This window comes from Bombina bombina, chromosome 7 (genome assembly GCF_027579735.1).
Source record: "Bombina bombina isolate aBomBom1 chromosome 7, aBomBom1.pri, whole genome shotgun sequence".
NCBI classification, from domain to species: Eukaryota; Metazoa; Chordata; class Amphibia; order Anura; family Bombinatoridae; genus Bombina; species Bombina bombina.
Genome location: NC_069505.1, coordinates 500,086,565 through 500,111,590, shown reverse-complemented (window position 1 = coordinate 500,111,590; position 25,026 = coordinate 500,086,565). Strand labels below are relative to the sequence as shown.

Sequence of the window (25,026 nt, the reverse complement as noted above, 5' to 3'; positions counted from 1 at the left end):
CCATACATATAACTAAGCCCTTTTTAAACCTATGTTTTGAATTGGAAGTCAATTTCCCATAAGTCAAAAATGTTGCCCTTTCAGGTTAAAAAAAGCAGAAATTATTTTCATGTTCCTTTTGTTTCCTTTTACAGGAGAAGCAAAACCCAGAATCTGAATTCAACATGAGGAACCTGATGATCAATGTGCTCAACTTGTTTTTTGCTGGGACAGAGACTGTTAGCAGCACTATTAGACACGGACTTCTTATTTTTCTGAAATATCCAGAAATCCAAAGTAAGCAATTTACCACCGGCAGCCATAATGAGAAAATATGAAAAAAATGTAAGCATATTATTAAAGTGATGGTAAATCCTAGTGTTTGTGAAATGCTAGGATTTACCAATTGAACAAATAAAGGGGACTTTTAGTCATAAAGTATAAAATACTTAATGCTGAAACTTCCTTCATTTGTTTTTAGCATTTGTCGCACTGAGCTGCTCAGGCAGCCCACGGCAGAACGCTATTTTGCTGATAGGTGACGTTTCCACCTCTTAGCCAATAGCCATGCAGGCCAGTTGGCATTATGCCGGATAGCTAGCACACTATTGGCTAACACCACCTCAATGACAAAATAGCATTCTGCTGTGGGCGGCCTGAGGAGCTCAGTGTGGTGAACGCTTCAAACAAATAAAGGAACTTTCAGCATGAAGTATTTTATACTTCATGACTGAAAGTCTCTATTATTTGTTCCAATGATAAATCCTAGCGTTTCACTTTAACTAATGTAAAATAAAATCTTAAGATCATTAACACTGACCTAGATCGATAAAACTAATTTTTTAAACTAATATCAAGTTGGGAAAAAAACTAATTTGCTGTAACATGAATATTGCAAAATTCCTAACAAATTGGACCTGCCTGAATCTCAGCCAATGGCCTCTAGTTATTAAGGTCTGTCAGACCTGATCCGACAGTGCGGATCAGGTCCGACAGACCTCGCTGAATACCGCGAGCAATACGCTCGCCGTATTCAGCATTGCACCAGCAGCTCACAAGAGCTGCTGGTGCAACACCGCCCCATGCAGACTCGCGGCCAATAGGCCACCAGCAGGGGGGTGTCAATCAACCCGATCGTACTCGATCGGGTTGATTTCCGGCGATGTCTGTTCGCCTGCTCAGAGCAGGCGGACAGGTTATGGAGCAGCGGTCTTTGTGACCGCTGCTTCATAACTGCTGTTTCTGACGAGCCTGCAGGCTCGCCAGAAACACAGGGCATCAAGCTCCATTCGGAGCTTGATACATATGCCCTATTAGCTTTAATTAGTGGTGGTTCTAGAATCTTGTCTGAACAAAAAGGCTCATTGGCAGCCTAAGGATCAACCAATCAATCTAGCCCATAGTAAATTAATGCATTTAAATATTTATGATAATAATAATGAGCTAATTTTAATTAATCAGGCAATTGATATTGGTAAAAATTCTTTTAAAGGGATATTCCTGCCAAATTTGGAATCCACATGGATGCATTTCAGTTTTTCATTAGAAGCATTATTGTAATATACATGTATTAAAAAAAAATGCTTATAATATAAACTTTTTTAAAAGTTTATTTAAGTATGCAACATGCACCAGCATTTTTAACCAGGTTTGTTAATTGCTGACATGATACAAGCCCCACTGGCACTCTGAGCAGCTGCAGTATTTAAAATGCTCGTGCACTGAGAATATCTAGCTATGCATCACATGCATGTACAGAGAATCAAACTAACACTATAACAGTGATAACTTTTACTAGAAGCATTTTTTGCCAATACATGTATATTGCAACTATGTTGCTATTCAAAGATGTAATAAATCTATGTGCATTTAAATTTTGAGTGGAATGTCCCGTTAAGTAAACAGTTTTTAAAATTACATTTTTAAAAATTCTCAAAATTTGCAGATTCTCTAATATTTTGCCATGATTATGGTTTCTGAAGGCTGTGAATAAAATATTAGAGAATAAAATATCAGAGCATTTTGTTTTTGCACTTTTTTGTGATGACACATGGCCGCAATCCGTGCACTATATTTACTGTGAATGATGACCATGTGTCGTCATTTAAGGAGGGTGCTCTCAGAGCTCATTGCGGGGTCCCCCTTCCACTCTCACCTAATCCCTGGTGGTCTAGTGCTCAGTATCGCCTGAGGAATCATGATGACATCATCATACCCAAGAAACCCGGTGGTGTCTGCAAGGAGAAGAAGGCTTACTGGAGCCAGATGGAGTTGTTGGGGTTCAAACCCCTCAATCTCAGCTCCCTTAAATGTGAACTGCTGGTGCAATGCCGATCGGGTTGATTTCTGCAAGTTATGGAGCAGCAGTTTTTAAACAAGGGGCATCATACGGAGCTTGATAAATATGCCCCTAAGTCTCTTCTGACAGCCCCCTGATCACATGACTATTTATTTATTATCTACTGACTTGCATTTTAGCCAATTAGAGCTGTGTCATCCACAACCCACGGGCATGTTATCTATATGTTATCTATACGGCCAACTTGAACTAGCAGCCAGATACTAGAGTAGAAAGAACCTACTCAAGAAAAGAATACACAAATAGTACTCTGGGTTGTGTAATCACTAACAGCTAAATTAGCTGGTAATACAATAACAGCTTATATCTTAAATAAGTTTGTGGAAAAATAAAATAAAACTTAACTTTTATTAAGTTAACAAATAAAATAGGAAAAAATACATATAAAACCACACTTAGGTTCCTTAAGTAGTAAAACAATAAGTATATATATGATATATGGAGTGACAATTGTATTTAAATTCACTAGTATGCTGAGAGCAAACTAAGTTAGATTGAACACAAGTTATATGACTATGAATGTAGTCTCTGGGTGTTTCCTAATAAGCAGTTGATTGGATCCTGGTTTTGGATTTATTATGTGAATTGTAGTATTCTATATCTTGTGATAAATTATCCTTGTCACGGATCACAGTATAAATCCTAGGATTATCACGGATATCACTTAATTATAAATCAGGTCATGTTTATAAATACCATATCATTGGTCCCAAAGTATCTAAGAGTGTATTTGTTGGAAATTAACAAGGCTAGTTAACAAACGCAACAATGTTGCGTATATATACCAAGTTGTATATACAGGTATACCTCACTTTACAGCACTTCACTTTACAGCGCTTCGCTAATACAGCGCTTTGTGGAGCTGAATTTTAAACTCTAAGGACTTTGAAACAGTGCTGTAATCATCATTCTCTGAGCGCAAGGGTTATTCAACCAACCTTTTTTGTTTTATTAAAGGCAAAACACCATACATTAAACAATATACAACTTGGGATATATACGCAACATTGTTGCGTTTGTTAACTAGACTTGTTCATTTCCAACAAATACACTCTTAGATAATTTGGGACCAATGATATGGTATTTATAAACATGACCTGATTTATAATTAAGTGATATCCATGACAAGGATAATTTATCACAAGATATTGAATACTTCAATTCACGTAATAAATTCAATACCAGGTTCCAATCAACAGCTTATTAGGAAACACCCAGAGGCTACATTCACAGTCATATAACTTGTGTTCAATCTAACTTTGTTCGCTCCTAGCATACTAGTGAATTTAAATATAATTGTCACTTCATATATATACTGATTGTTTTACTACTGAAGGATCCTAAGTGTGGTTTTATATATATTTTTCCTATTTTATTTGCTAACTTAATAAAAGTTATTTTTTTTTTTCCCCACAAACTTACTTAAGATATAAGCTGTTATTGTATTTCCAGCTAAATTAGCTGTTAGTGATTGCTATTTGTGTATTCTTTTCTTGAGCAGATTCTTTCTACTCTAGTATCTGTGTAGTTTAGGTTAATGCACTCAGCATCTACATACAAAATCACCTATCTCTTTGAACACTGGGGTTTAAAATACCAATCAGCAGTGCCATTGGCCCACTAGCAGCCCCCTGTTGTGAAAAACGAATAAAAAAGCAAGTTATAAAAGACTGCACTACAGAAAAAAAAAAACAGTTGAGAACGGCAGGTAAGGGAAGGAGGGAGGGATAGGAGATCCAAGTGGATGGGAATTTTGGCCCATATAAAGGGGCTTTAGGACTAGCATATATATATATATATATATATATATATATATATATATATATATATATATATATATATATATATATATATATATATATATATATATATATATATAAAATATATATATATATATATATATATATAAATACGTGTGGGTTTCTCTCTTAAAGTGACCTACAGTAGGGCCTTAAAGGTACACTGTACCCAATTTTTTTTCTTTTGTAATTCAGAAAGAGCATGCAATTTTAAGCAACTTTCTAATTTACTCCTATTATCAATTTTTCTTCGTTCTCTTGCTATCATTATTTGAAAGGCAAGAATGTACATTTAAAGCCGGCCCATTTTTGGTTCGCAACCTGGGTTGTCCTTGCTGATTGGAAAGCACTAAAGAACAATGAAAAAATGGCTAGTTTCTTAGCTTAGATGCCTTATTTTTCAAATAAACAAAGCAAGAGAATGAAGAAAAATTGATATTAGGAGTAAATTCGAAAGTTGCTTAAAAATGCATGCTCTATCTGAATCATGAAAGGAAAAAAAATGAGGTCAGAAGGCATCTAAGCTTTTTTTTGGTTTCAGTACTCTGGACAGCACTTTTTTATTGGTGGATGAATTTATCCACCAATCAGCAAGGACAACCCAGGTTGTTCACAAAAAATGGGCCGGCATCTAAACTTACATTCTTGCATTTCAAATAAAGATACCAAGAGAATGAAGAAAATGTTATAATAGGAGTAAATTAGAAAGTTGCTTAAAATGTAATGCTCAATCTGAATCACGAAAGAAAAATTTTGGGTACAGTGTCTCTTTAATATAAGCAGAATCTAAAACCTGCAAAAAAGATCAGCACATATGTTGGAAATAGCTCAGCAGTTAAAGGGTTAAACAACATATATCACATTTTTGCATACAGCACAAAATTTAAAAAGTGGATTTTGCAGTATTGTGGAATCAATTTATAGCGCTTATCTGGAATGTTTTTCGTTGACACTAAAGGACTTAAATTTACCATTGCAGATTGTAATACAGTAGAATAAAAGCAAATTGATTAACAATCCGTAAATATTTGTTGTAATAATTAATCAAATTGAATTTTATGTAAATCTTTTTTGTTGCTGTTTTATTGGTCAACAGCAAAAGTGCAGCAGGAAATTGATCATGTGATAGGGCATAATCGTTGCCCAAATATTGATGATAGGAGTAAGATGCCGTACACAGATGCAGTGATCCATGAAATCCAAAGGTTTTGTGATATTATCCCAACTAATTTACCTCATGCCGTCATAAAGGATACTAAATTTAGAGGATATACAATACCAAAGGTAAGTAGTCTGATACCATGAAGGAGTGGCATCTCACTATAATAGCACATTGCAAGAGCAGAAGTGAATTATTGGGGGTAGATTTAACAAGTGCTGGGCGAATAATGTCCGCCCGACATCGCTAAATGCCGAAAGCATATGTGTTCTACATGCTAACCCAATAGCTGATCCCTCAGCAATTCCAGGCAGTGAAGATGCTATATAGTCAGCAGTTTATTTCAAGCCTACCATGCACAAGTACAGATCCAGCAGCAGGTGAGCACAGTTAAAATCCAGTGTTAAGCTCCCTATTCCAAGCCAGACTCACACCAACAATATCAATGATATCCTTAAAACCTGCACGGTACAACCTTTTAAGTCTAACAAATGTCAGATAAAAAGTGTTAAATAAACACAAATTTGTATCTCCCTCATAAAACATATGACTGGGTCTGATATATAAATCTAATCTTTGGCTTTTCATGAGTCATGTTAACATGTGCATAAAAGTTTTAACAACAGCAATACAATGTAATGGGTATATATTCTAGAGTTTTTTTTCAATTGCTAAGCACCACCAACTTCCTGTATCTTGATAATTGTATAACTATACTTTTTGTTTTATTATTTTAAAGTCAACATGAGATTAAGGGGTATATTTATTAATGTGCAAGCGTACATGGTATGATGTAGCGTATCATGTCCGCCACACATCGATAAATGCCGACAGCATATGCTGTCGGCATTTATCATTGCACCAGCAGTTCATGTGAACGGCTGGTGCAATGCCACCCCCTGCAGATTGGGGTCAATCAGCCGCTAACAGGGGGTGTCAATCAACCGGATCATATTCGATCGGGTTGATTTCTGTCAGAGCAGGTGGACAGGTTATGGAGCAGCGGTCTTTAGACCACTGCTTCATAACTTCTGTTCCGGCGAGCCATACGGAGCTTTATGAATTGGCCCCTAAGTATTTTCTTAACAAATAGATATAAATGCTGATTCTTAACCTCTCCAGCAACTCAGAGATAAAACACCCGGACACCCTGTGCTTGTGCATTGGTACACCCATTAGCCATCACCATCATTAATAAATGGGGTAATTTAATAAATGGGGCCCATAGACTTTTTTTAATTTTATAAGTCACTTTGTTAATCATTCTTTCACCCCAGGGTACAAAAGTTTTCCCTTTGCTATGCTCCGTTTTACGAGATCCAACACAATTCTCTACACCGGACAAATTCAACCCAAATCATTTTCTGGACGACTCTGGCTCCTTTAAGAAGAATGATGCGTTCATGCCATTTTCTACAGGTAAGAAACCATCAAACCAATTCTATAAACAAATTTGTAAGTTATTTTGTGTAATAAACATAATTATTTTGTGGAATTATTATATAGTGTATTTTCTCTGGATATCTTGCAATAATTAAACCTTCTAAACAAAAGCATTTAGAAAAAATTAATAAAATAAAATTTAAATATCATATTTGTTGCAACATATTTGGTTCAGATAAAGGGGTAGATTTATCAGTTGCCGGGTGGACATGATTTGATGTAGCGGATCATGTCCGCCCAACATCGTTAAATACCGACAGCATACACAAGAAATTTAAAATTTCTTGTGAAATGCTTGTGCAATGCCCCCCCCCCTGCACATTTGCAGCCAATCGGCCACTAGCAGGGGGTATCAATCAACCCGATCATATCAGGATGATTGCAGTTCGTCAATTAAAAGGTGGCAAACAAGTTAAGGAGCAGCGGTCTTATGACTGCTGCTTCTTAAAGGGACACTAAACCCCAAATTTTTCTTTAATGATTTAGGTATAGGATACAATATTAAACAACATTCCAATTTACTTCTTTTATCTATTTTTTAAAATTCTTTAGATATATTTTGTTAAAGAAATAGCAATGCACATGGCTGAGCCAATCACACGAGGCATCTATGTGCAGCCACCAATCAGCAGCTACTGAGCCTATCTAGATAGGCTTTTCAGCAAATGATAACAAGTCAATGAAGCAAATTAGATAGTAGATGTATATTAGACAGATTTTTAAAATTGCATGCTCTTTCAAAATCATGAAAATTTGGGTTTCATGTCCCTTTAACTTATGTTTCCGGTGAGCTGGAAACTGTGGGGGTAGAAAGCAGCATCCGCTGCTTGTTAAATATACCCCAAAGAATACCATTTTTAAAAAAATGTTTCCAATTTACATCTATTAGCAAATTTCCTTTGGTCTCTTGTTATTCTTTGTTGAAGAAATATCTAGATAGGTAGCGTGTACTACCTGACAGGAAATAGTGCTGCCATCTAGTGCTTTTCCTAATGTATTACATTGTTGCAAAAGAACTGTCATATAGTGCTGCAAACGCTGATCACATTTAAAAAATTTTACTGTTGCTAGCTTGTAGCAGCAGCACTAGCTACTACTTTAACTGTATTTGTGTAAGCTGTTCTTTGGAGGCTTCTCTGCTGCCTTGAAGACTGTTCCCCATAGGAAACAGCAGATTTAAAATAAAAAAATAAAAAATTGTAACAAACCATGAAAAAATAATAGACAAAACTATTCTTTTTATTGTGACAAACAGTTTAAAAAAGAATTGTATTTGCATATGCCTATGTTTTGGTTGATATAGCTATGGTACTAGATACTATTGCTTAGGTTTTAATGTGAATATCATCACTGTATTCACAACTAGGCAGACAACCCAAGATTTTAGGGGTGGAAAATGCTGAATCCACTAGCAACCTAATGAGGACTAGATTTCAAGTTGAGCGCAAATATCGCTTCCGCGAAATCGATATTTGCGCTTATTTTAGTAATACCAGTGCGCGCTAATGTTTTCTGGTATTACAAGTGAGGTGCAATGTGAATGTGACCTTACGTGCGCATTGCACTGAAGCATTGCGCTCATGAGAGAGCGTTTCCATAGGCAGCGATGGGTAGCAAATATATATTTATATGAATATATACATAAATATTTATTTGTTAATATGTATATATATATATATAATGCATAAATATAAATGTATATAAGCATATTCATATATATTTACTGTGAGCAACTTTATCTCCCAAAAAGCGCTTAGTGCATTTTTTTGTTTTTTTTGTTTTTTTAGGGACATGTTATTTTGGGGGCAATTGGGAAATATTTACAAAATTAACATCTGGTTAATTTTTTGAGCACTAATTGCTACCGCAAGCTCGCTTGTAATGGCTGGTTACTTATCACACTCCCGTAAACTGGTGAATTTAGCGCTTTCAGTGGCGTCACTAGGGGGGGGCGGGGGGGCGGGCCGCACCAGGGTGACACCCACCAGGGGGTGACACCAAAAAATTTTTTTTTTTTTTTTTTTTTTTTTTATTTTATTGAGATTCAAATAAATACAATGTTGAGATGCATAGATTTTTTTTTTATTAGAGGGGCTGGCATTTGTGAACATTGGTGGGACTGGGGAAGATGTAGACACACAATTTTTTTTGCCCCTTGAGCCAGTGCTGCAATTTCAACAAATAGTTTTCCCGGCTGCTTTTGCTTGTTTGTACTTTGCTTCTCCCCTGCCCAATTTCGCTATGAATGTTGTGGGAATGCCGTGGGGCTTGCAAAGTTGCGCTGCTAGCCTAAACCTGCCTGCCTATCTGTGCTCACTGCTCAGTGACATGTGGAGCAGTGGAGTCACTCACTGCTGTGCTGTCTCTCTAAACGGGAACTGGCAAATCATGAGGGGATGCCTGGCACCTGACCGCATGACTGTTTGACACTGTCTTTAAAGTGAAGGAGCCACGTATGATGCCCACCAGACCATTACGGTTACGGTACACTAAGTGCACACTGAACAGGTAGGAGGGCGGGCGGGGGTCTGGGGGTGGGCAGAGTGCAGAGGTGATTGGCTATAAGAAGCGGTAGGCACGCGGCCCGGGGCTGTGCACTGACAGACTTGGAACAGAGTCAGAGAGCAGAATTTTCATAGTTTGCACCTAAAACTTTTCTTTAGTGATTTATTTTTAGAGTGCTCTGTTTATCTTTCATTTGATGCTCTGCTGAGCCAGGGAGCAGCTCTAGGCATGAGCTTTATAATTAATGCAGTGCAGTTTACATATTTTGTATGTGTGTGTCTGAGTTTTTGTGTGTGTGTGTGTGTCTCAGTGTTTTTGTGTGTGTGTTTTTGTGTGTGTGTCTGAGTGTGTTTCCGAGTGTTTGTGTGTGCATCTGAGTATGTTTTAAGTGTGTCTGAGTGTTTGTATGTGTGTTTGCCTGTGTTTTTGTGTGTGTCTGCTTTCTGGGGGGGGGGGGGGGGGTGACACCATAACTTACCGCACCGGGTGACACCAACCCTAGTGACGCCACTGAGCGCTTTACTTAATCTAGCCCTGAATCGTTCATGTATCCCAATATAAATATACTTGCCTGGTGTTTGGGGTAGGGGAGTTAGTGATCTGGTCATACTCCCTTGATAATAATCAACTTTTGAGGTCCTCTCTGTCTGTAAAAATGGTTCCTGTGCTATGTGACAGTAATAACACTGCACTGTGTGAACATCTGGTAATAAAAGGGTTAAATCATTGTTCTGTGTGTGTTACTGGCATAGTATGGGCTGACGCTTCAATATGTGTGTTACTGGCAACTGTGGGGTTACATAACTGCACTGTGATATCAATATAGATGTCAAATCAATGCTGAGTACAGGCAATTGCCAATTGTGAGATTAAAGGGACAGTCTAGTCAAAATTAAAGTTTCATGATTCAGATAGACCATGTAATTTTAAACAACTTTCCAATTTACTTTTATAATCAAATTTGCTTTGTTCTCTTGGTATTCTTAGTTGAAAGCTAAACCTAGGTAGGTTCATATGCTAATTTCTAAGCCCTTAAAGGCCGCCTCTTATCAAAATGTATTTGACAGTTTTTCACAGCTAGAGGGCGTTAGTTCATGTGAGTCATATATATATATATATATATATAGCACTGTTCTCACGCCTGTGGAGTTACCTAGGAGTCAGCACTGATTGTTTAAAATGCATGTCTGTCAAAAGAACTGACATAAGGGGGCAGTCTGCAGAGGCTTAGATCCAAGGTAATCACAGAGGTAAAAAGTATATTACTATTATTGTGTTGGTTATGGGTAATAAAGGGATTATCTATCCTTTTTAAACATAAAAAATTCTGGAGTAGACTACCCCTTAATCGCTGCTGTATTTGGGTCACTGGGAATTTTGGGTTATGTCAATGATCTACGTGAGTTACTTGCAATAAAGAAGTTAAATTGTGACACCATATGGGTTAAATATAACTATATATATATATATATATATATATATATATATATATATATATATATATATATATATATATATATATATATATATATATATATATATATATAGGAAGTATATGTGATAAAAATTGATGTTGGAGTGTATGTATTTTGTTATTCCTAGGGCAGCACAAAACCTAAATTTTGATTTTCTCTTTTCAGGGAAACGGATATGTATAGGGGAGGGCCTGGCTCGTATGGAACTTTTCCTTTTCTTTTCTAACATCCTACAGAACTTTACACTGACCTCTAAAATGCAGTTTACAGAAGCTGATATTGTCCCCAAAATGACTGGAATTGCAAACGTTGCTATACCTTACAAGTTGTCTTTTGAAGCTCGCTAAGAATTCAATCAGTTATCCAATGCTGCTCATGAGAAAGTTTTTTACGATTCTTAAAGACACTGTCCATCATTATTATGACGGTGTTTAGGTTGGAGACTATCCGGGATGTTGATAGAAAAAGGGACTTTAAGTTCCAAATAAAGGGACATGAAACTTAATTTTTTTCTTTCATGATATAGATAGAGAATATAATTTTTAAAAAGTTTTTATTTTACTTCTATTATCAAATTTGTATCGTTCTCTTGTTATTCTTTGTTGAAGAGATGTCCAGATAGGTAGCGTGTACATGTCGGGAGAACTTGCTAATGTATGACACTTTTGCAAAAACTGCTGCAATATAAAGCTACAGACACGTGCTGAATTTACCTTTCTGCTTTTCAACAAAGAGTAACAAGAAAACAAAGACAAAATTATCAAACAAGTAAATTGGAAAAAAAATTTAATTGTATGTTCTATCTGAATCATGAAAGAAAATGTTTGGGTTTGTTTTTTTTTTCTTTTTAAGTTTTGTTATTCATTTAAAGCATGCAATTTACAAAACAACAATTTTCCAATATACATTCTGAGTCTCCAGCTCCTATAAAGTGTACAGTACATATGTAAATGCATTTTGTGATTGGTTGATGGCTGTCACATGATATATGGGAAGGGAAAATTTGATTTACTTTAAAATTTGCCAGAAATTATTCTATTGCTCAATTAAAAATTCAAAGTAAGTGCTATTGCTATGTTTTTTATTGTGTATTTGTCAATTATTCAATTCTGCTGTATTTAGTGATCATTTAAAGGGACAGTCTACACAATACCTACACGGAATTGATGCGCTGGGTATATCGTGCTCCACGCGGTGCAGCACCATGCAAGGCCAAAGTGAAATAAGTACGGTAGGGACATTTTCATTGTTTGGCTGCTCCAACATGGCTGCCCTGCTCCTCCTCCCTCCTTCTTTCTCATTCCTGTGGTTCTGGTAGAAACCTCTCCAGGCAGTGCAAAACTATGGGCGCAGCATTATTAAGTGAGAGCCTTTTGATTAAACGCAGCTCACACATAGACGTGCGGTGCCCACTGATTGTATAGTAGGAGCTATTCGGCCATCGTTTCACGTCCGAACGACAAAGTATTTTAATTAAAATACTTTTGTTTTGGCAAGCATGGTGTGTCGGGGGTAGGGATGGGCGAATGTGTTTATATTCTAATTCAAATGTTAGAACGAATGTTATTGTAGAAATTCGATTTACATAATAGAATGTTGATAAGAACGAATATTCTTAAAAATTCTATTATCGAATTCGAATATTACATTTATAAAACACAGTTGTAGACTAGAAATACTATTTTGAATTTGAATGTTACATTCAAATTCGAATGTAGCATTCAAATTCAAATATTACATTTGTTAAACACAGTTGTAGACTAGAAATACTATTTCTTATTCGAATTTTACATTCAAATTCGAATGTCACATTCGAATTCGAATATTACATTTCGAATTTGAATAACTACATAGCTAAACATTCTATTATTTGAACGAATATTTTCGAATTTTATTGAAAATATCGAAAACGAAAATTTGAAAATAGAATGTTTGAATGTTATATAAACATTTGAAATTCGATTTGAATGAATGTATCAAAATTCATTTTAAATTTAAAATTTTTAGAAACATTCGCCCATCCCTAGTTGGGGGTGCAGCACAGCGTCCCCAGCACAGCAAACAAAATAAGGTAGTATTTCATCATGTGTAGACTGTCCCTTTAAACATTAATGCCAAGACATATAAACACAAGATATGTATGTTGTTTAGCTATAGAAATTTAGAATAACATATCAGCCCAGTTAGAACCTTGTTTAATATATACCAGAAATATCAAAGATAAGAGAGGGCGCATACACTATATATACACTGTGCAACTTCAAAAAAACAACATACACAACTCATTCAATATATGGCACTTGTACCTATTAACATACAATTATATCAAAGTCCCATGTTAAAAGTCACTGTGATAGTGCAAAAATGCAAAAAATCAGATATGTCCTCAGCGTGAATGATGGCTGCACTCCTCTTCACAGAAGATACTGGATAAACTGTAAAATAGAAGAAAGGGAGGGGCGTCTCATGTGTAGAATCACTAAACCAAAAAAGCCAAAGCTTATGCACTTGAGCCAAATTGGTACTCACATTTGAAATAAGCACCCCGATGTGCTAATAGAAGCAGACTGACATAATATGGTGTGTCAGTATACACACTCCAGGATATCCCCGCCAGGTGTGTCTGTAATGGAGAGTCAAGACAACAAAGGAAACTACATGTGCAGATCAACCCACTCCAGGTGTTGCCAATGATATGGTCCAAAAACAGGATAAATGCACAAACAACCCAATATTGGGCAGTGAGAGGTAAGATAGAAACCACTATACTTGTGTTATAGTAAAAAACATTTTTATTAAAAAGCTGAAAACAAAAATGGAAATAAAAAATTAAAATAGTAAAAGAATATAATAAAAACAAGTAGTGGTCAAGGGGGTAATCCCCTCTAATGCAACGCGTTTCTCGGCACTGAAGGGCCGTTTCCTCACCTTGCTTCCTCACCTTGTTTGCTGCAATTGAAAACGATATCAGGTTTATGCAATCAGGTGTTAGAAAAAAAAGGCAGGCATATGGCTTTAACTTAGACATACATACATATACATCCCTTAAGAGATATATAAATAAACATGTGTACATATGTATTTATGTATATATATATATATATATATATATATATATATCTACAGACATATATACACATACAGTATAACACATACATACATATGCATATATATAGATGGAACCCTTTGCAGTTAAGTAGATGAAAACATGTAAAAGCATATTTATGCAATATTCATATTTAATATAGAATTTAACACTGTATTTACTGTAAATATTTCACATTCCAATGTTCTGCACATTGGGGAATATGTTCTAAGTATTTATATATATATATATATATATATATATATATATTTATTTATTTATTACTTAGGGCAGGGGGCACTCAGATTGCATGTATAAGAGCACCTATATCCGTGCTGGCAGTCCCAAAATGTATATATACTACGTAAAAGAAAGAGTTCATACGTATTGAATGAACCAAAGCAGAACTAAGGCCGCACCGGATACTTATTAACACACTATGATTGCAACAGTGATACCATCACCGAGTTTGCTTTAACATTTATAGATTTATTAAAAATACAAAGCCACAAACAGGAGCAGATGATGGTTCTGTAAAGAAATATAGATATACAAAATTTCCCCAAAGATATATCAGCATGCTAGCATATTAATGAGCCGGCTTTTCAACAGTCCACCTGTGTATCCGGGCACTTAGTGTTAGCAACACGCTCCGGTGCAAGTGAACAATAATACCTTCTTTTATCCTCTTAAATCTGAGTACTTTTCCTGTACCGGACTTCGTTACATCTGATGAAGCCCTAAGTCCAACCCGGAAAGGGGGAGGGGCGAAACGCGTAATGATTGGATTACCTTACACAGCGTGGTAACGCTATCATGGTGGAGCAGCTTTGGTGGTTGCTGTAAGAATTGGCTGACATACTACTGGCGAGGCAAGTGAAGTACTGCACAGGCTGGTTTGCATCACAGTGAATGATACTACGGAAGGGATCCGTGTTCGGAAGGTACCCGTAGCGATATTATACAAGTGAAGGTAAGCCGTGCAGCAATAAGTCTTGCACTCAGAGGTTCCCAAACAACGCAAAGCATTGAGGAGTTTGGCATTGAATTACTGTCCATTATTGACACTCTAAGTTATAACGGAGTCCGGTACCGGACAAGAACTTGGATTTAAGAGGATAAAGGATGGTATTATTGTTCACTTGCACCGGAGCATGTTGCTAACACTAAGTGCCCGGATACACAGGTGGACTGTTGAAAAGCCAGCTCATTAATATGCTAGCATGCTGATATATCTTTGAGGAAATTTTGTATATCTATATTTCTGTACAGAACCATCATCTGCTACTGTTTGTGGCTTTGTATTTTTAATAAATCTATATATGTTAAAGCAAAATCGGTGAGGGCATCACTGTTGCAATCACAGTGTGTTAATAAGTATCCGGTGCGGCCTTAGTTCTGCTTTGTTTCATTCAATACGTATGAACTCTTTCTTTTAAGTAGTATATATATATATATATATATATATATATATATATATATATATATATATAAAATGAGAAGTCCTGACTGACTCATCAATGCCCAGCTCAAACTGTTTAACCTAGGAACGTGAAATTCGGAAAGTACATTGTTTTTATGATGTAGGCACCCACTAGAGGAATGATTTTTGGAAATTACGTCCCTAAGAGGGTGAAAAAAGGGGGTATATTTTTTTTGTTTTCAAAAAGTTTTATTGAAAATTTTCTCTTTAATACAATAATGCAACAGTGTTGGTAGAATTACATATCTACAAACCAATTAACTTTAACTATACAATGTCAGCTTCACAAAAGAAGATTACTTTCTGAGATACATCTCGTCCTGGTATATATATAGTCTAGGCAAACAATTTGGTAACTTCATGTTTACTGTTTTTATGTTATACTTTCTATTACCTATACATCTGTGTAAGCAATCGCCTAGCGCCCTTCTTCTAGTCTGATGTCTCGCTCCGGGGATGTTGGAGGCCGCCCCCGCCCTGTTTGTGTGAAACCATCTTTTGTCAGTTCCCAATATAATTTGATGTCTAGAAACAGTGTTTTTCTTTGTGTTTTAAAATAGCTGTATTCCTCTAATAATAGAGTGTCATCTACATGTTTCAACCATTCCTGCACTGTAGGTTGAACAGGGGTTTTCCATTTACTAGCTATCAAGGACCTAGCTGAGTTTAGGGAGAACTGGACCACCTTTTGTCTAATTTGACAGATACTTCTGGGGAGTGCATTCAGCAATGCAACAGCAGGGGTTAGTGTGAATGTGTCGCCTATCAGGTGTCTTAGGAAAAGCTCTATTTCCTGCCAAAATGGCTTAACCACGGGGCAATGCCACCACATGTGGGACATAGACCCCCTATGGCTGCATCCCCTCCAACAGAGGTCGGATGTGTGTGGGTATATGCTTTTAAGGCGTGACGGTGTCAGGTACCACCTTGATAATAACTTATAGTTGAGTTCTAGTATTTTAGTTGATGATGATGACTTCCCTACCAGGGCATATATTCTACTCCACTCTTTGTCCTCTAGGACAATATTTAGATCGTGTTGCCATTTGGTGGTATATGACGGTCTTGTAACCCTGCTGGCTGCCTGTATCATGGATTTTGCTAGTGATAAAGTGTGCCTGAGGGGGCCTTGAGCAGAACATATAGTCTCGAACCGGGTCATAGGTCTTGTCCAGTCAGGTAAGGGGGTATATTTTTTATGAGGATACCTATATCTCAAAAAACGAATATGGTACCGAAGATGTTACAGATGGGAAAATTGGTATTTAGATTCTCCTTTTAAAATAAAAGTGTTTTACAGTTTTTCCGAAAATTCACTTAAGGGGGGGAAAAGGTGGAGTGATTTATGAGGATACCTATATCTCAAAAACCAATGATGATACAGACATGAAAATTGGTATTTAGATTCTCCTTTAAAAGTAAACGTGTTTTACCGTTTCCCGAAAATTCACTTAAGGGGGGGAAAGGTGGGGTGATTTGAGGATACCTATATCTCAAATATGTTACAGAGTTGAAAATTGTTATTTAGATTCTCCTTTCAAAAGTAAGAAAAGGGAGGGGGGGTGTCCGGGTAGCAGCCATGATAGGTCGCAAGATTGTTTGCTGTTTCATATCTCCACTAAATCCCCTTTTCAATGCTTCATTAAGTGTTATAAATTACAGAATACTCTGCAGTAGTGACAGCTCTTCTGAATAATACCAATACTCTGTAGATTTGGTGCTGGATTCACAGGTTGCAGCCTACCATCTGACCCCCCCGGCAGGGTACTTTCGTACCTCTGTTGTTAAAGTGCAGTGACACTCCGCAAAACACTGCAAGAACCTCCCTACAAAACACCAAGCTGACTATCCCCTTAAATGTCTTCCATGGAGGCTGCTCACTTTATCAGCGAAATATGCAATCTGCTCTCCTATTACCAAGAGGCCTTCTCAGATGCTCTTAGAAATGCATTCCAGCTTCCTCCTGAGGCCTTTAACGGGTGCACATTAATGACCCTCCCGAGGGTAACCCTTATGAAAGTGGTGAAGCTAAAGAGCCAGATGGACTCTTAACTACCCCCCAGATAACTACACACAAGAGGCTTACATCCTTATCAACTATGGAAGAGGTATCAGACGACGCAGAGAATAAAGAGTTCCACGCAGTACTCACCTCCTATTACAACGGCGATACAGAGTGCTTGGATAGTGAATCAGCAGCTGTTCTGTTGCCTGAAAGCAGGAAGACACAGGTATGCCTTACCCCACTCTAGATCTCTGCCCTGAGAAAACTGTACCCCACTGCCACAAATTATGGCCATGGCAGCCCAGACTGGAAAAAGTGATCCTACAGCCTCTATGCGGTCCCAGCAGAACATAGAGAGTTACCAACTATACCATGCTCCGCTCTCTGTCGGTAGTCCGGCTGAACCGACAAAGGAGACAGCATTCAGAAGGAAGTTGTGGCGCTGGTCAGTTGCGATGTTCTCCTTTGTCACCAAGTGACCCTCATGAATGACCACCTCTCTGTATCGGAGAAGACAAATGAGAGAGTTAATTCTATAGCAGGTCCTGTTTTCCTGCATTTAGGAATAGGCTGACAATGCCCATATATTACATCTGAGCGCTCACTGTCCGTATACATGGAAACCCACACCAGTAAACTTTCATTGGCTGGTCTCTGAAATTCTATGGTTGCTTATAAGTTTCTCAGTGAGGCCTATATAACAGAAACACCTGCCAGAACTTTATGTCATTTTCACTACGAAAGTGCTTCATATGAGGACTACTATTGTCAGAATAAACGTGCCTACCATAGCAAGGGCCGTCCAAGATTATATGCTCATCACATTGTGTGTATTTGTGTTGAAGGTTACATTTTTCAGTAGAAGCTACAGTGTAGGCAGTAATTTTAGATAAGAATGCTTTGTTTCTCTGGCAACCACCAATCCTAGTACATGTTAAAAATACCATTGAGATAACTCTACTAATTCAGTGATATGTTCAACCTCTTCTTTTATGTAAATATACTGAAAGTAATAGGAGGTCTCATCCTCATCCTTACGCAATATTACTGGTACATAATAATATGAGAGGCTTACGCATACACCAAGTATAATCTAGCGAGCTGCTTTTTCACAACTAGTGTTTTCCATCTGCTTGCATTGGAGATGCCCTCTATCACTCAGTTAATTATATGTATGATCCTAGTTCCATGTTATAGCAATGTAAGTAAATAAACTCAGCTTTAACACCACTCTAGATAGGGATCCTCTATCCCACATATTAACTCTCGGGAAGCGCTGTTCGCAGCCGGAACAGTGGGACCCAACCCCATTCCTAACATGAGGATCCTCATTACTTATGCACAATGGTACCATACTGTAGCTGGGTAACTTTGCATGTTTTTTGAATAACATAAAGTTTTATGGGCTGGGACTTTGCTCACTATAATTTCCAGAATTAAGGGTCCTTTTACATAAGATCTCCATAATTTAAAAGTACAGCTCCCTGTCTATATAATCAATTTACTACAGGAGTGATATGTAGGAACTATGGTTAAGGTTATTAATACAGTTTTACGGGAAGATATAAGGCTATAAAGGTGATCTCTTGATACTTTAATTTCTTATTTTATGTCCTAATTATGACCCAGTAAGATATAGGTATGTTAAATATGAGCTATAGCAGCGGGATCCTATTAACCCTAACTCTCCAACCTTATTGCCCTTACTTTGCCAACTTAAATAAATTATCTTTTAGCCATTTTGTCAAGGTCACAAGCCGGCCCTCACATAACTAAGAGTTTTAATACTGCCCATATACTGTACTCTGCAAGATAATTCATTCCATATACTGAGCCATCATCATTTATTTTTAAATGTACTATATATACTTTACTAGCCCTCTTAGTCCTCATATGTAGCCTCTCTATTCCGAAAAAGCCACAGCTCCCTGATGGAGGCATAGCTTGTACTGTTACTAATGTTAATCTGATAGGAGATATTCAATTGTATCTTGTTAACTTTCAGTTGAGTTCAAACAGGAGGTTTGTCTAGTTTTGAGGTCCAAAAGTGGTCTCCTTTATTACAGGTTAGCTTCCATTCTTAGTTTTTCTATGCATACACTTGAGAACGAAAAGTGGCCTCTTGAGCACCCTTGGACGTTTACAATCATATATACCATTAAAATCCCTCCTCAGAGATATAAAAGTTTTAATGGGTCCATGAGTGACCCTAGTTATGGAGGCTTATATACTATCATATTATTCAGTAGCACTATGGTTGTTGGTGTTGTTTTGATTTCCAGATCTTACATAGTGTTGTGTATTCTTCCTTATAACTTTGTATGTGCATGTATCAAAAAACAATTATTAATGTACTCGTATATTGAAAATGTGTTTAAAGCTGTATTTTTCTTGAATAATCTCAATAAATAAATTATAAAAAAAAATAAAGAAAAGGGTGTTTTTCCATTTCCCAAAAATCCACTTAATGGGGTGAAAAGGTTTTTTGAGGATTCGTATATCTCAAAAACCAATTAAAATTATACGAGAGTGGGGTGTTTTTTCCTTCTTCTATGGAGGAATACGTGAACAAGCATGCAATATTCTAATTTCAAGAAAGAACAAGGTGCAACGGCACTACACTTGTAATGTGGGAGATGCCTATACTTTTGAAAGGTATTACACGTTCTTAGGCTGGAATGCTGATGCAAGTACAAACTGGTGTGGATTTGTCAAATAAAGAGAAATTTGGCAAAAAGCTGCATCTGAATAGCACTTCACACTCCCTTTTGAATTATAAGGGATACAACATCATTATCTGGAGATGTGATAGGGTGATATATTTAAAATTTAACATTTATTGGTCTGTATTAAAATCATAGAACACAAACAACATAAGTATTAAAAACACATTAGAATGTTTAGACCAGTGAAAATTCAAATTATCCAGATGTTGAGATAAACACTGTGGTACTATCAGGCTAGAAATTTTCAATCAGGTAAATAGTCCAATATTTTAGTGGGACATACACATCTATGATATGAGTAAGAGAATATATATGAATAACGTGATCTATTAGGGAACTGATCAGTATTGCCAGTCTTGGTTATTCTGTAATTATCATTGTTCATCGATCTTATGAAACATTTTGAAAAATAGTGACAATATCCCCAATAATTTGCTGTAACAAATTCATAGTTGTTTGAAATAGCTAATATGAGCAAAAAATCTTGGATTGAATGGATACAAAGGATTAAGGGATAAACCTCCTATTGCGTCTTACCTGTACCCACCTGACTTAAATGAAATACTAATACTTAACCATAATTTACATGAAATAAAAACACTTGACAACCAGTTAAATGGGCAAAAGACCGGTCACGGTCACATTTATTAACACATAATCCTTTAAAACTAGGCCTATGTAAATATGCCAACTAGGCAACCAAAGTACTTCAAATAGGAGAACTGTAACAGTTCTTCGATGGTGGCGGCAATGAACTAGCTAAAATTAACCCCTACTAGCAGACGGTCAGAGCCCTACACGGGGTGTGCAGTGTGGCATGATTGCCACACCCAATTGGCGGGGAGAGAGAGCTGTAAGCTGAAAGAGGTATTTGCCTAAGATTCGTAGGGGGGAGGAACCCCTAGGTCGGCACCTAGTGAGTGTCACCTCCCCCATCCCATGACATCACTCATCTCTCTCCCTGCCCACTCTCTGGGCCCTGACCGACCGCCCGCTAGGGCACATACGACCAGCCTAGTAAGGCGACCCCCCGGTACGAGTCGTAAAACACGCTCCAAGAGGGTGGAAGACTAAATTACCCCCTGGTCTTAATGAGCTAGTTCAATTAAACCTACCCACGCCAGGGTGAGCCCTCAACATTACCCTAAGCCGCCACATCTTCATCCAGGGTCGGGTGGGCGGGAAAAATTTCTTCCTTGAAGTCTGGAACCAGGAACAAAAGAGGGCTGGATTCACTGCAGTCAGGACCTATAAAGGTAAGCAGAAACACCCGCCCCCCTACTTGCAACAATGTAACATCTAGTACCTTCCAGACTTCAACTCAGTTATCCCTTAATTTTGTTACAGGCCCAGTAGAGGGCCCTCCACTTCCATAAGGGATAAACCTCCTATTGCGTCTTACCTGTACCCACCTGACTTAAATGAAATACTAATACTTAACCATAATTTGCATGAAATAAAAACACTTGACAACCAGTTAAATGGGCAAAAGACCGGTCACGGTCACATTTATTAACACATAAGCCTTTAAAACTAGGCCTATGTAAATATGCCAACTAGGCAACCAAAGTACTTCAAATAGGAGAACTGTAACAGTTCTTCGATGGTGGCGGCAATGAACTAGCTAAAATTAACCCCTACTAGCAGACGGTCAGAGCCCTACACGGTGTGGCAGTGTGGCACGATTGCCACACCCAATTGGCGGGGAGAGAGAGCTGTAAGCTGAAAGAGGTATTTGCCTAAGATTCGTAGGGGGGAGGAACCCCTAGGTCGGCACCTAGTGAGTGTCACCTCCCCCATCCCATGACATCACTCATCTCTCTCCCTGCCCGCTCTCTGGGCCCTGACCGACAGCAACAAGAGTCAACCGCCTCTTGCCACCACAACTGACAAGCTCTTACCATATATATTAACTCTATAACAATACAACCTTAAATATAGAACATATGCATTCAAACAACCAGTAACAATGCTTTCCTAATATCCCCCAGAAAAATGTCCAAGCCCACCTCTGTCAGGTGAACCCCATCAGGGCGATAGAGAGCCTTGTTGTCAGCCGTCAACTCGTCATGCCTAATGGCAAAACCACCTAACGCCGTGACCGACCGCCCCATTTCCCTATTCAGCTTCTTCCTCACGTTATACGCTGCCCTCTGATTTACAATGTACCTCCAACGCAGTCGTGCAACTACGTTGGACCAACCAATCTGTACCTCAGGAAGCCAAGCACAGATCCAGCGTATGTCAGAAGCCATCTTTCGAATCAACTCCAAAACAGGAACGGACCCCATGTCGTTCCCTCCCAAATGCAGCACAATAATGTGAGGCATTCCCCACCGCCTGTGTGCATCCTGTAGCAAGGTGGGCAAATCATCCCAAGTTAAACCCCTGCGCCCTAGCCACCGCACATTAGCTCTGGATGCCGCCAATCCCAATTGCTGCCCGTCTGGCCGCTGCGACGCCCTGATGGACGCCCAGTGCACGAAGGAATGCCCCACGATCCACACCCGTTTCGCGGGGGCATTCATGCCTGAAAACATAGGATACAAGACTGAGCAAACCATGACCCACCGTTGCATACCAAACACCCAACTGCCAACCACATCGGTACCCCTTTAATCAACATGCGAAACCCAGCCTACCTGGGTTCGCCCCCCAAAGGGCGTATATATGCTTTAAAACGACCTGACTTCCAACGCCCCAATTTCTAAATATCTGCTTCAGAAACACCACTGGTCGCTGCGGTAGTGGCAGCCCCAATCCTAAAGGAATGGGACGCAATTTTCAACGGATCCAGGCCGGCAGCGGCCGCAGCCTTCGCCAGGACCCTTTTGAATTGAAACAACGATAACGCGGACCCATCCTCATGGATGAATAACTGACGAAAACCCTGTGGTCTAAGCTGGCAATAATCGTTGAAACTCCTAACCGGGCAACATTCAGGGAATTCGTTTTTTCCTAGCACTAGCCAAGCTCCCTTGCCTTCCGGATCCGTCTTAGACCTAGGCACTAGAAGCAGCAGCCCATCATCTGATGGGCGCACATGCTCCCATTGTATCCCACCATACGTATCCCTCTTTGATGCAGCCACAAGTTCGCCGACCCTCAATGCCCCAGCCAGGGCAAACGAGAAGGCTGCCCTAAACAGTGCCGCCTCGAACAAGGATGAGCACACTGACTGCAGTGTACCCACCAGTTCGCGCAATCTTAGAGGTGTAATTGGTTCTCTGCGGTCTTTTTCACGTGGGGACATCCGCCCCCAACCCTTCATTACCTGTTTCACTAGAAATGACCTGGAAAAATCCGCAAAACCGAACGCCCTATTGAAGAACGCCACGGCCGTAAGCCTACTCTGAACCGACAGCCTAGATACTCCCTGACTATGTAACCCCGCAAGCTAGTCAAGCACCTGTACCTGTGTAGCCGCCATTACAGTAAACCCTTGTTGGCTGGCGAAGCAGACCCACGATCTCCAGTGCTTCTCATATGCACACCACGTCTTGGGAGCCAAGGATGCCCTTATCAGGGGGAGGACACTTTCCCAACCCCCGCCATCTGCCAAAGAAAAGGAGGGCAATTTAGACCGGTTCTCGCGGTCCCTGGTGCCACCCTCCTAAACTGATTGAAACCTGGACAGAGCATCTGCTACGATGTTTCTAACGCCCGGCACGTGTCGCGCCATGAAACGCACGTTCAACTGCAAACAACGCAACACCAGGTGTCGTAAGTATGTAACCACCCTGGGGGAAGAAGCAGATAGCCGGTTTATGGCAAAGACAACGCTCATGTTGTCCGACCAGAAAATCACCGCCCGGTTGGCCAGCCTCTGGCCCCAGAGTTCGACCACCACAATGATTGGGAAAATTTCCAGCAACGTTAGGTTTCTGGTCAAACCAGCGGAAACCCAATCCACAGGCCAAGGAGCCGTGCTCCATTCGCCATTGAAATAAGCCCCATACCCAAAGCCACCCGCCGCATCAGTAAATAGATGAAGCGATTGATTGGACATAGGGCCCTCCTGCCAAATGCAGACACCGTTAAATTTAATCAGAAATTCCTCCCATACCCCGAGATCTTCTCTCATCTCCGCGGACACCCTAACCCGGGAACCGCGTCCCTTCGGGCCTTGCAGCTGACTCTCCAGCCTCCTGTTGAAAACCCTTCCCATGGGTATAGCCCTGCCCGTGAAATTAAGGAGACCCAACAAGGACTGCAGTTCCTTAAGTGAAATCGCTTCCGCACTGCGCACATACAAAACCACCTGCAACAGGCGGTCGACTTTGTCCTGTGGCAACCTGCAAACCGCCGCCTCAGTATCTATTTCGATACCAAGGAAAGTAAGGCACGGGCAGGGACCCTGTGTCTTATCCTCTGCCAGAGGCACCCCGAATCTACCCATCATGTCTTGCATGATAACCATCATGTGTGAGCATTCGTCCGAATCCGCCCTACCTACCAGCAAGAAGTCATCCAGGTAGTGGGCCACGGCCCCACCCCCAGATGCCCTCTGCACCACCCAGTGTAGAAAGGAACTAAAACACTCGAACAAGGCGCATGATAGCGAGCATCCCATGGAAGACATTTGACCACATAGAAAGCCCCATCCGCCTTCATACCCATAAGCCTGAATGCTGATGGGTGAAGGGGCAGCAGACGAAAAGCTGACTCAATGTCCAGTTTCGCCATTAGAGCCCCAGCTCCCTTACCCCTGATGATCCCCAGAGCATCGTCAAATGACTGGTAGTGGACCGAGCTCATGTCCGGGTCGATGGCATCATTCACCGACCCCCCTTTTGGGAACGACAAGTGGTGAATAAGCCGAAACTTTCCCGTGTCCTTCTTAGGGACTACCCCCAAAGGGGACACCACTAAGTCGGGAAGCGGCCGGGCCCTGAATGGGCCCGTTACCCTTCCCAAAGCCAGTTCTTTATTCAGTTTTTCCTGCACTACTTCCGGGAATTCGTAAGCCGACTTAAGGTTCCTGTGAACCACTGAACCCGCAACATCA

At 39.3% G+C, this 25,026-nt stretch overlaps 1 protein-coding gene across 1 annotated transcript in view; it reads left to right on the top strand.

The window, feature by feature from the left end:
- Nucleotides 1-11,759, top strand: part of LOC128636469 (putative inactive cytochrome P450 2G1) — a 49,954-nt gene extending 38,195 nt beyond the window's left edge. The window contains exons 2-5 of the mRNA XM_053689481.1: nucleotides 135-276; nucleotides 5,234-5,421; nucleotides 6,574-6,715; nucleotides 10,885-11,759. Of these exons, the coding sequence (XP_053545456.1) occupies nucleotides 135-276; nucleotides 5,234-5,421; nucleotides 6,574-6,715; nucleotides 10,885-11,066 (654 nt within the window). The 3' untranslated portion in view covers nucleotides 11,067-11,759. The remainder of the gene's footprint in view (nucleotides 1-134; nucleotides 277-5,233; nucleotides 5,422-6,573; nucleotides 6,716-10,884) is intronic.
- The last annotated feature ends 13,267 nt before the right edge of the window (nucleotides 11,760-25,026 follow it).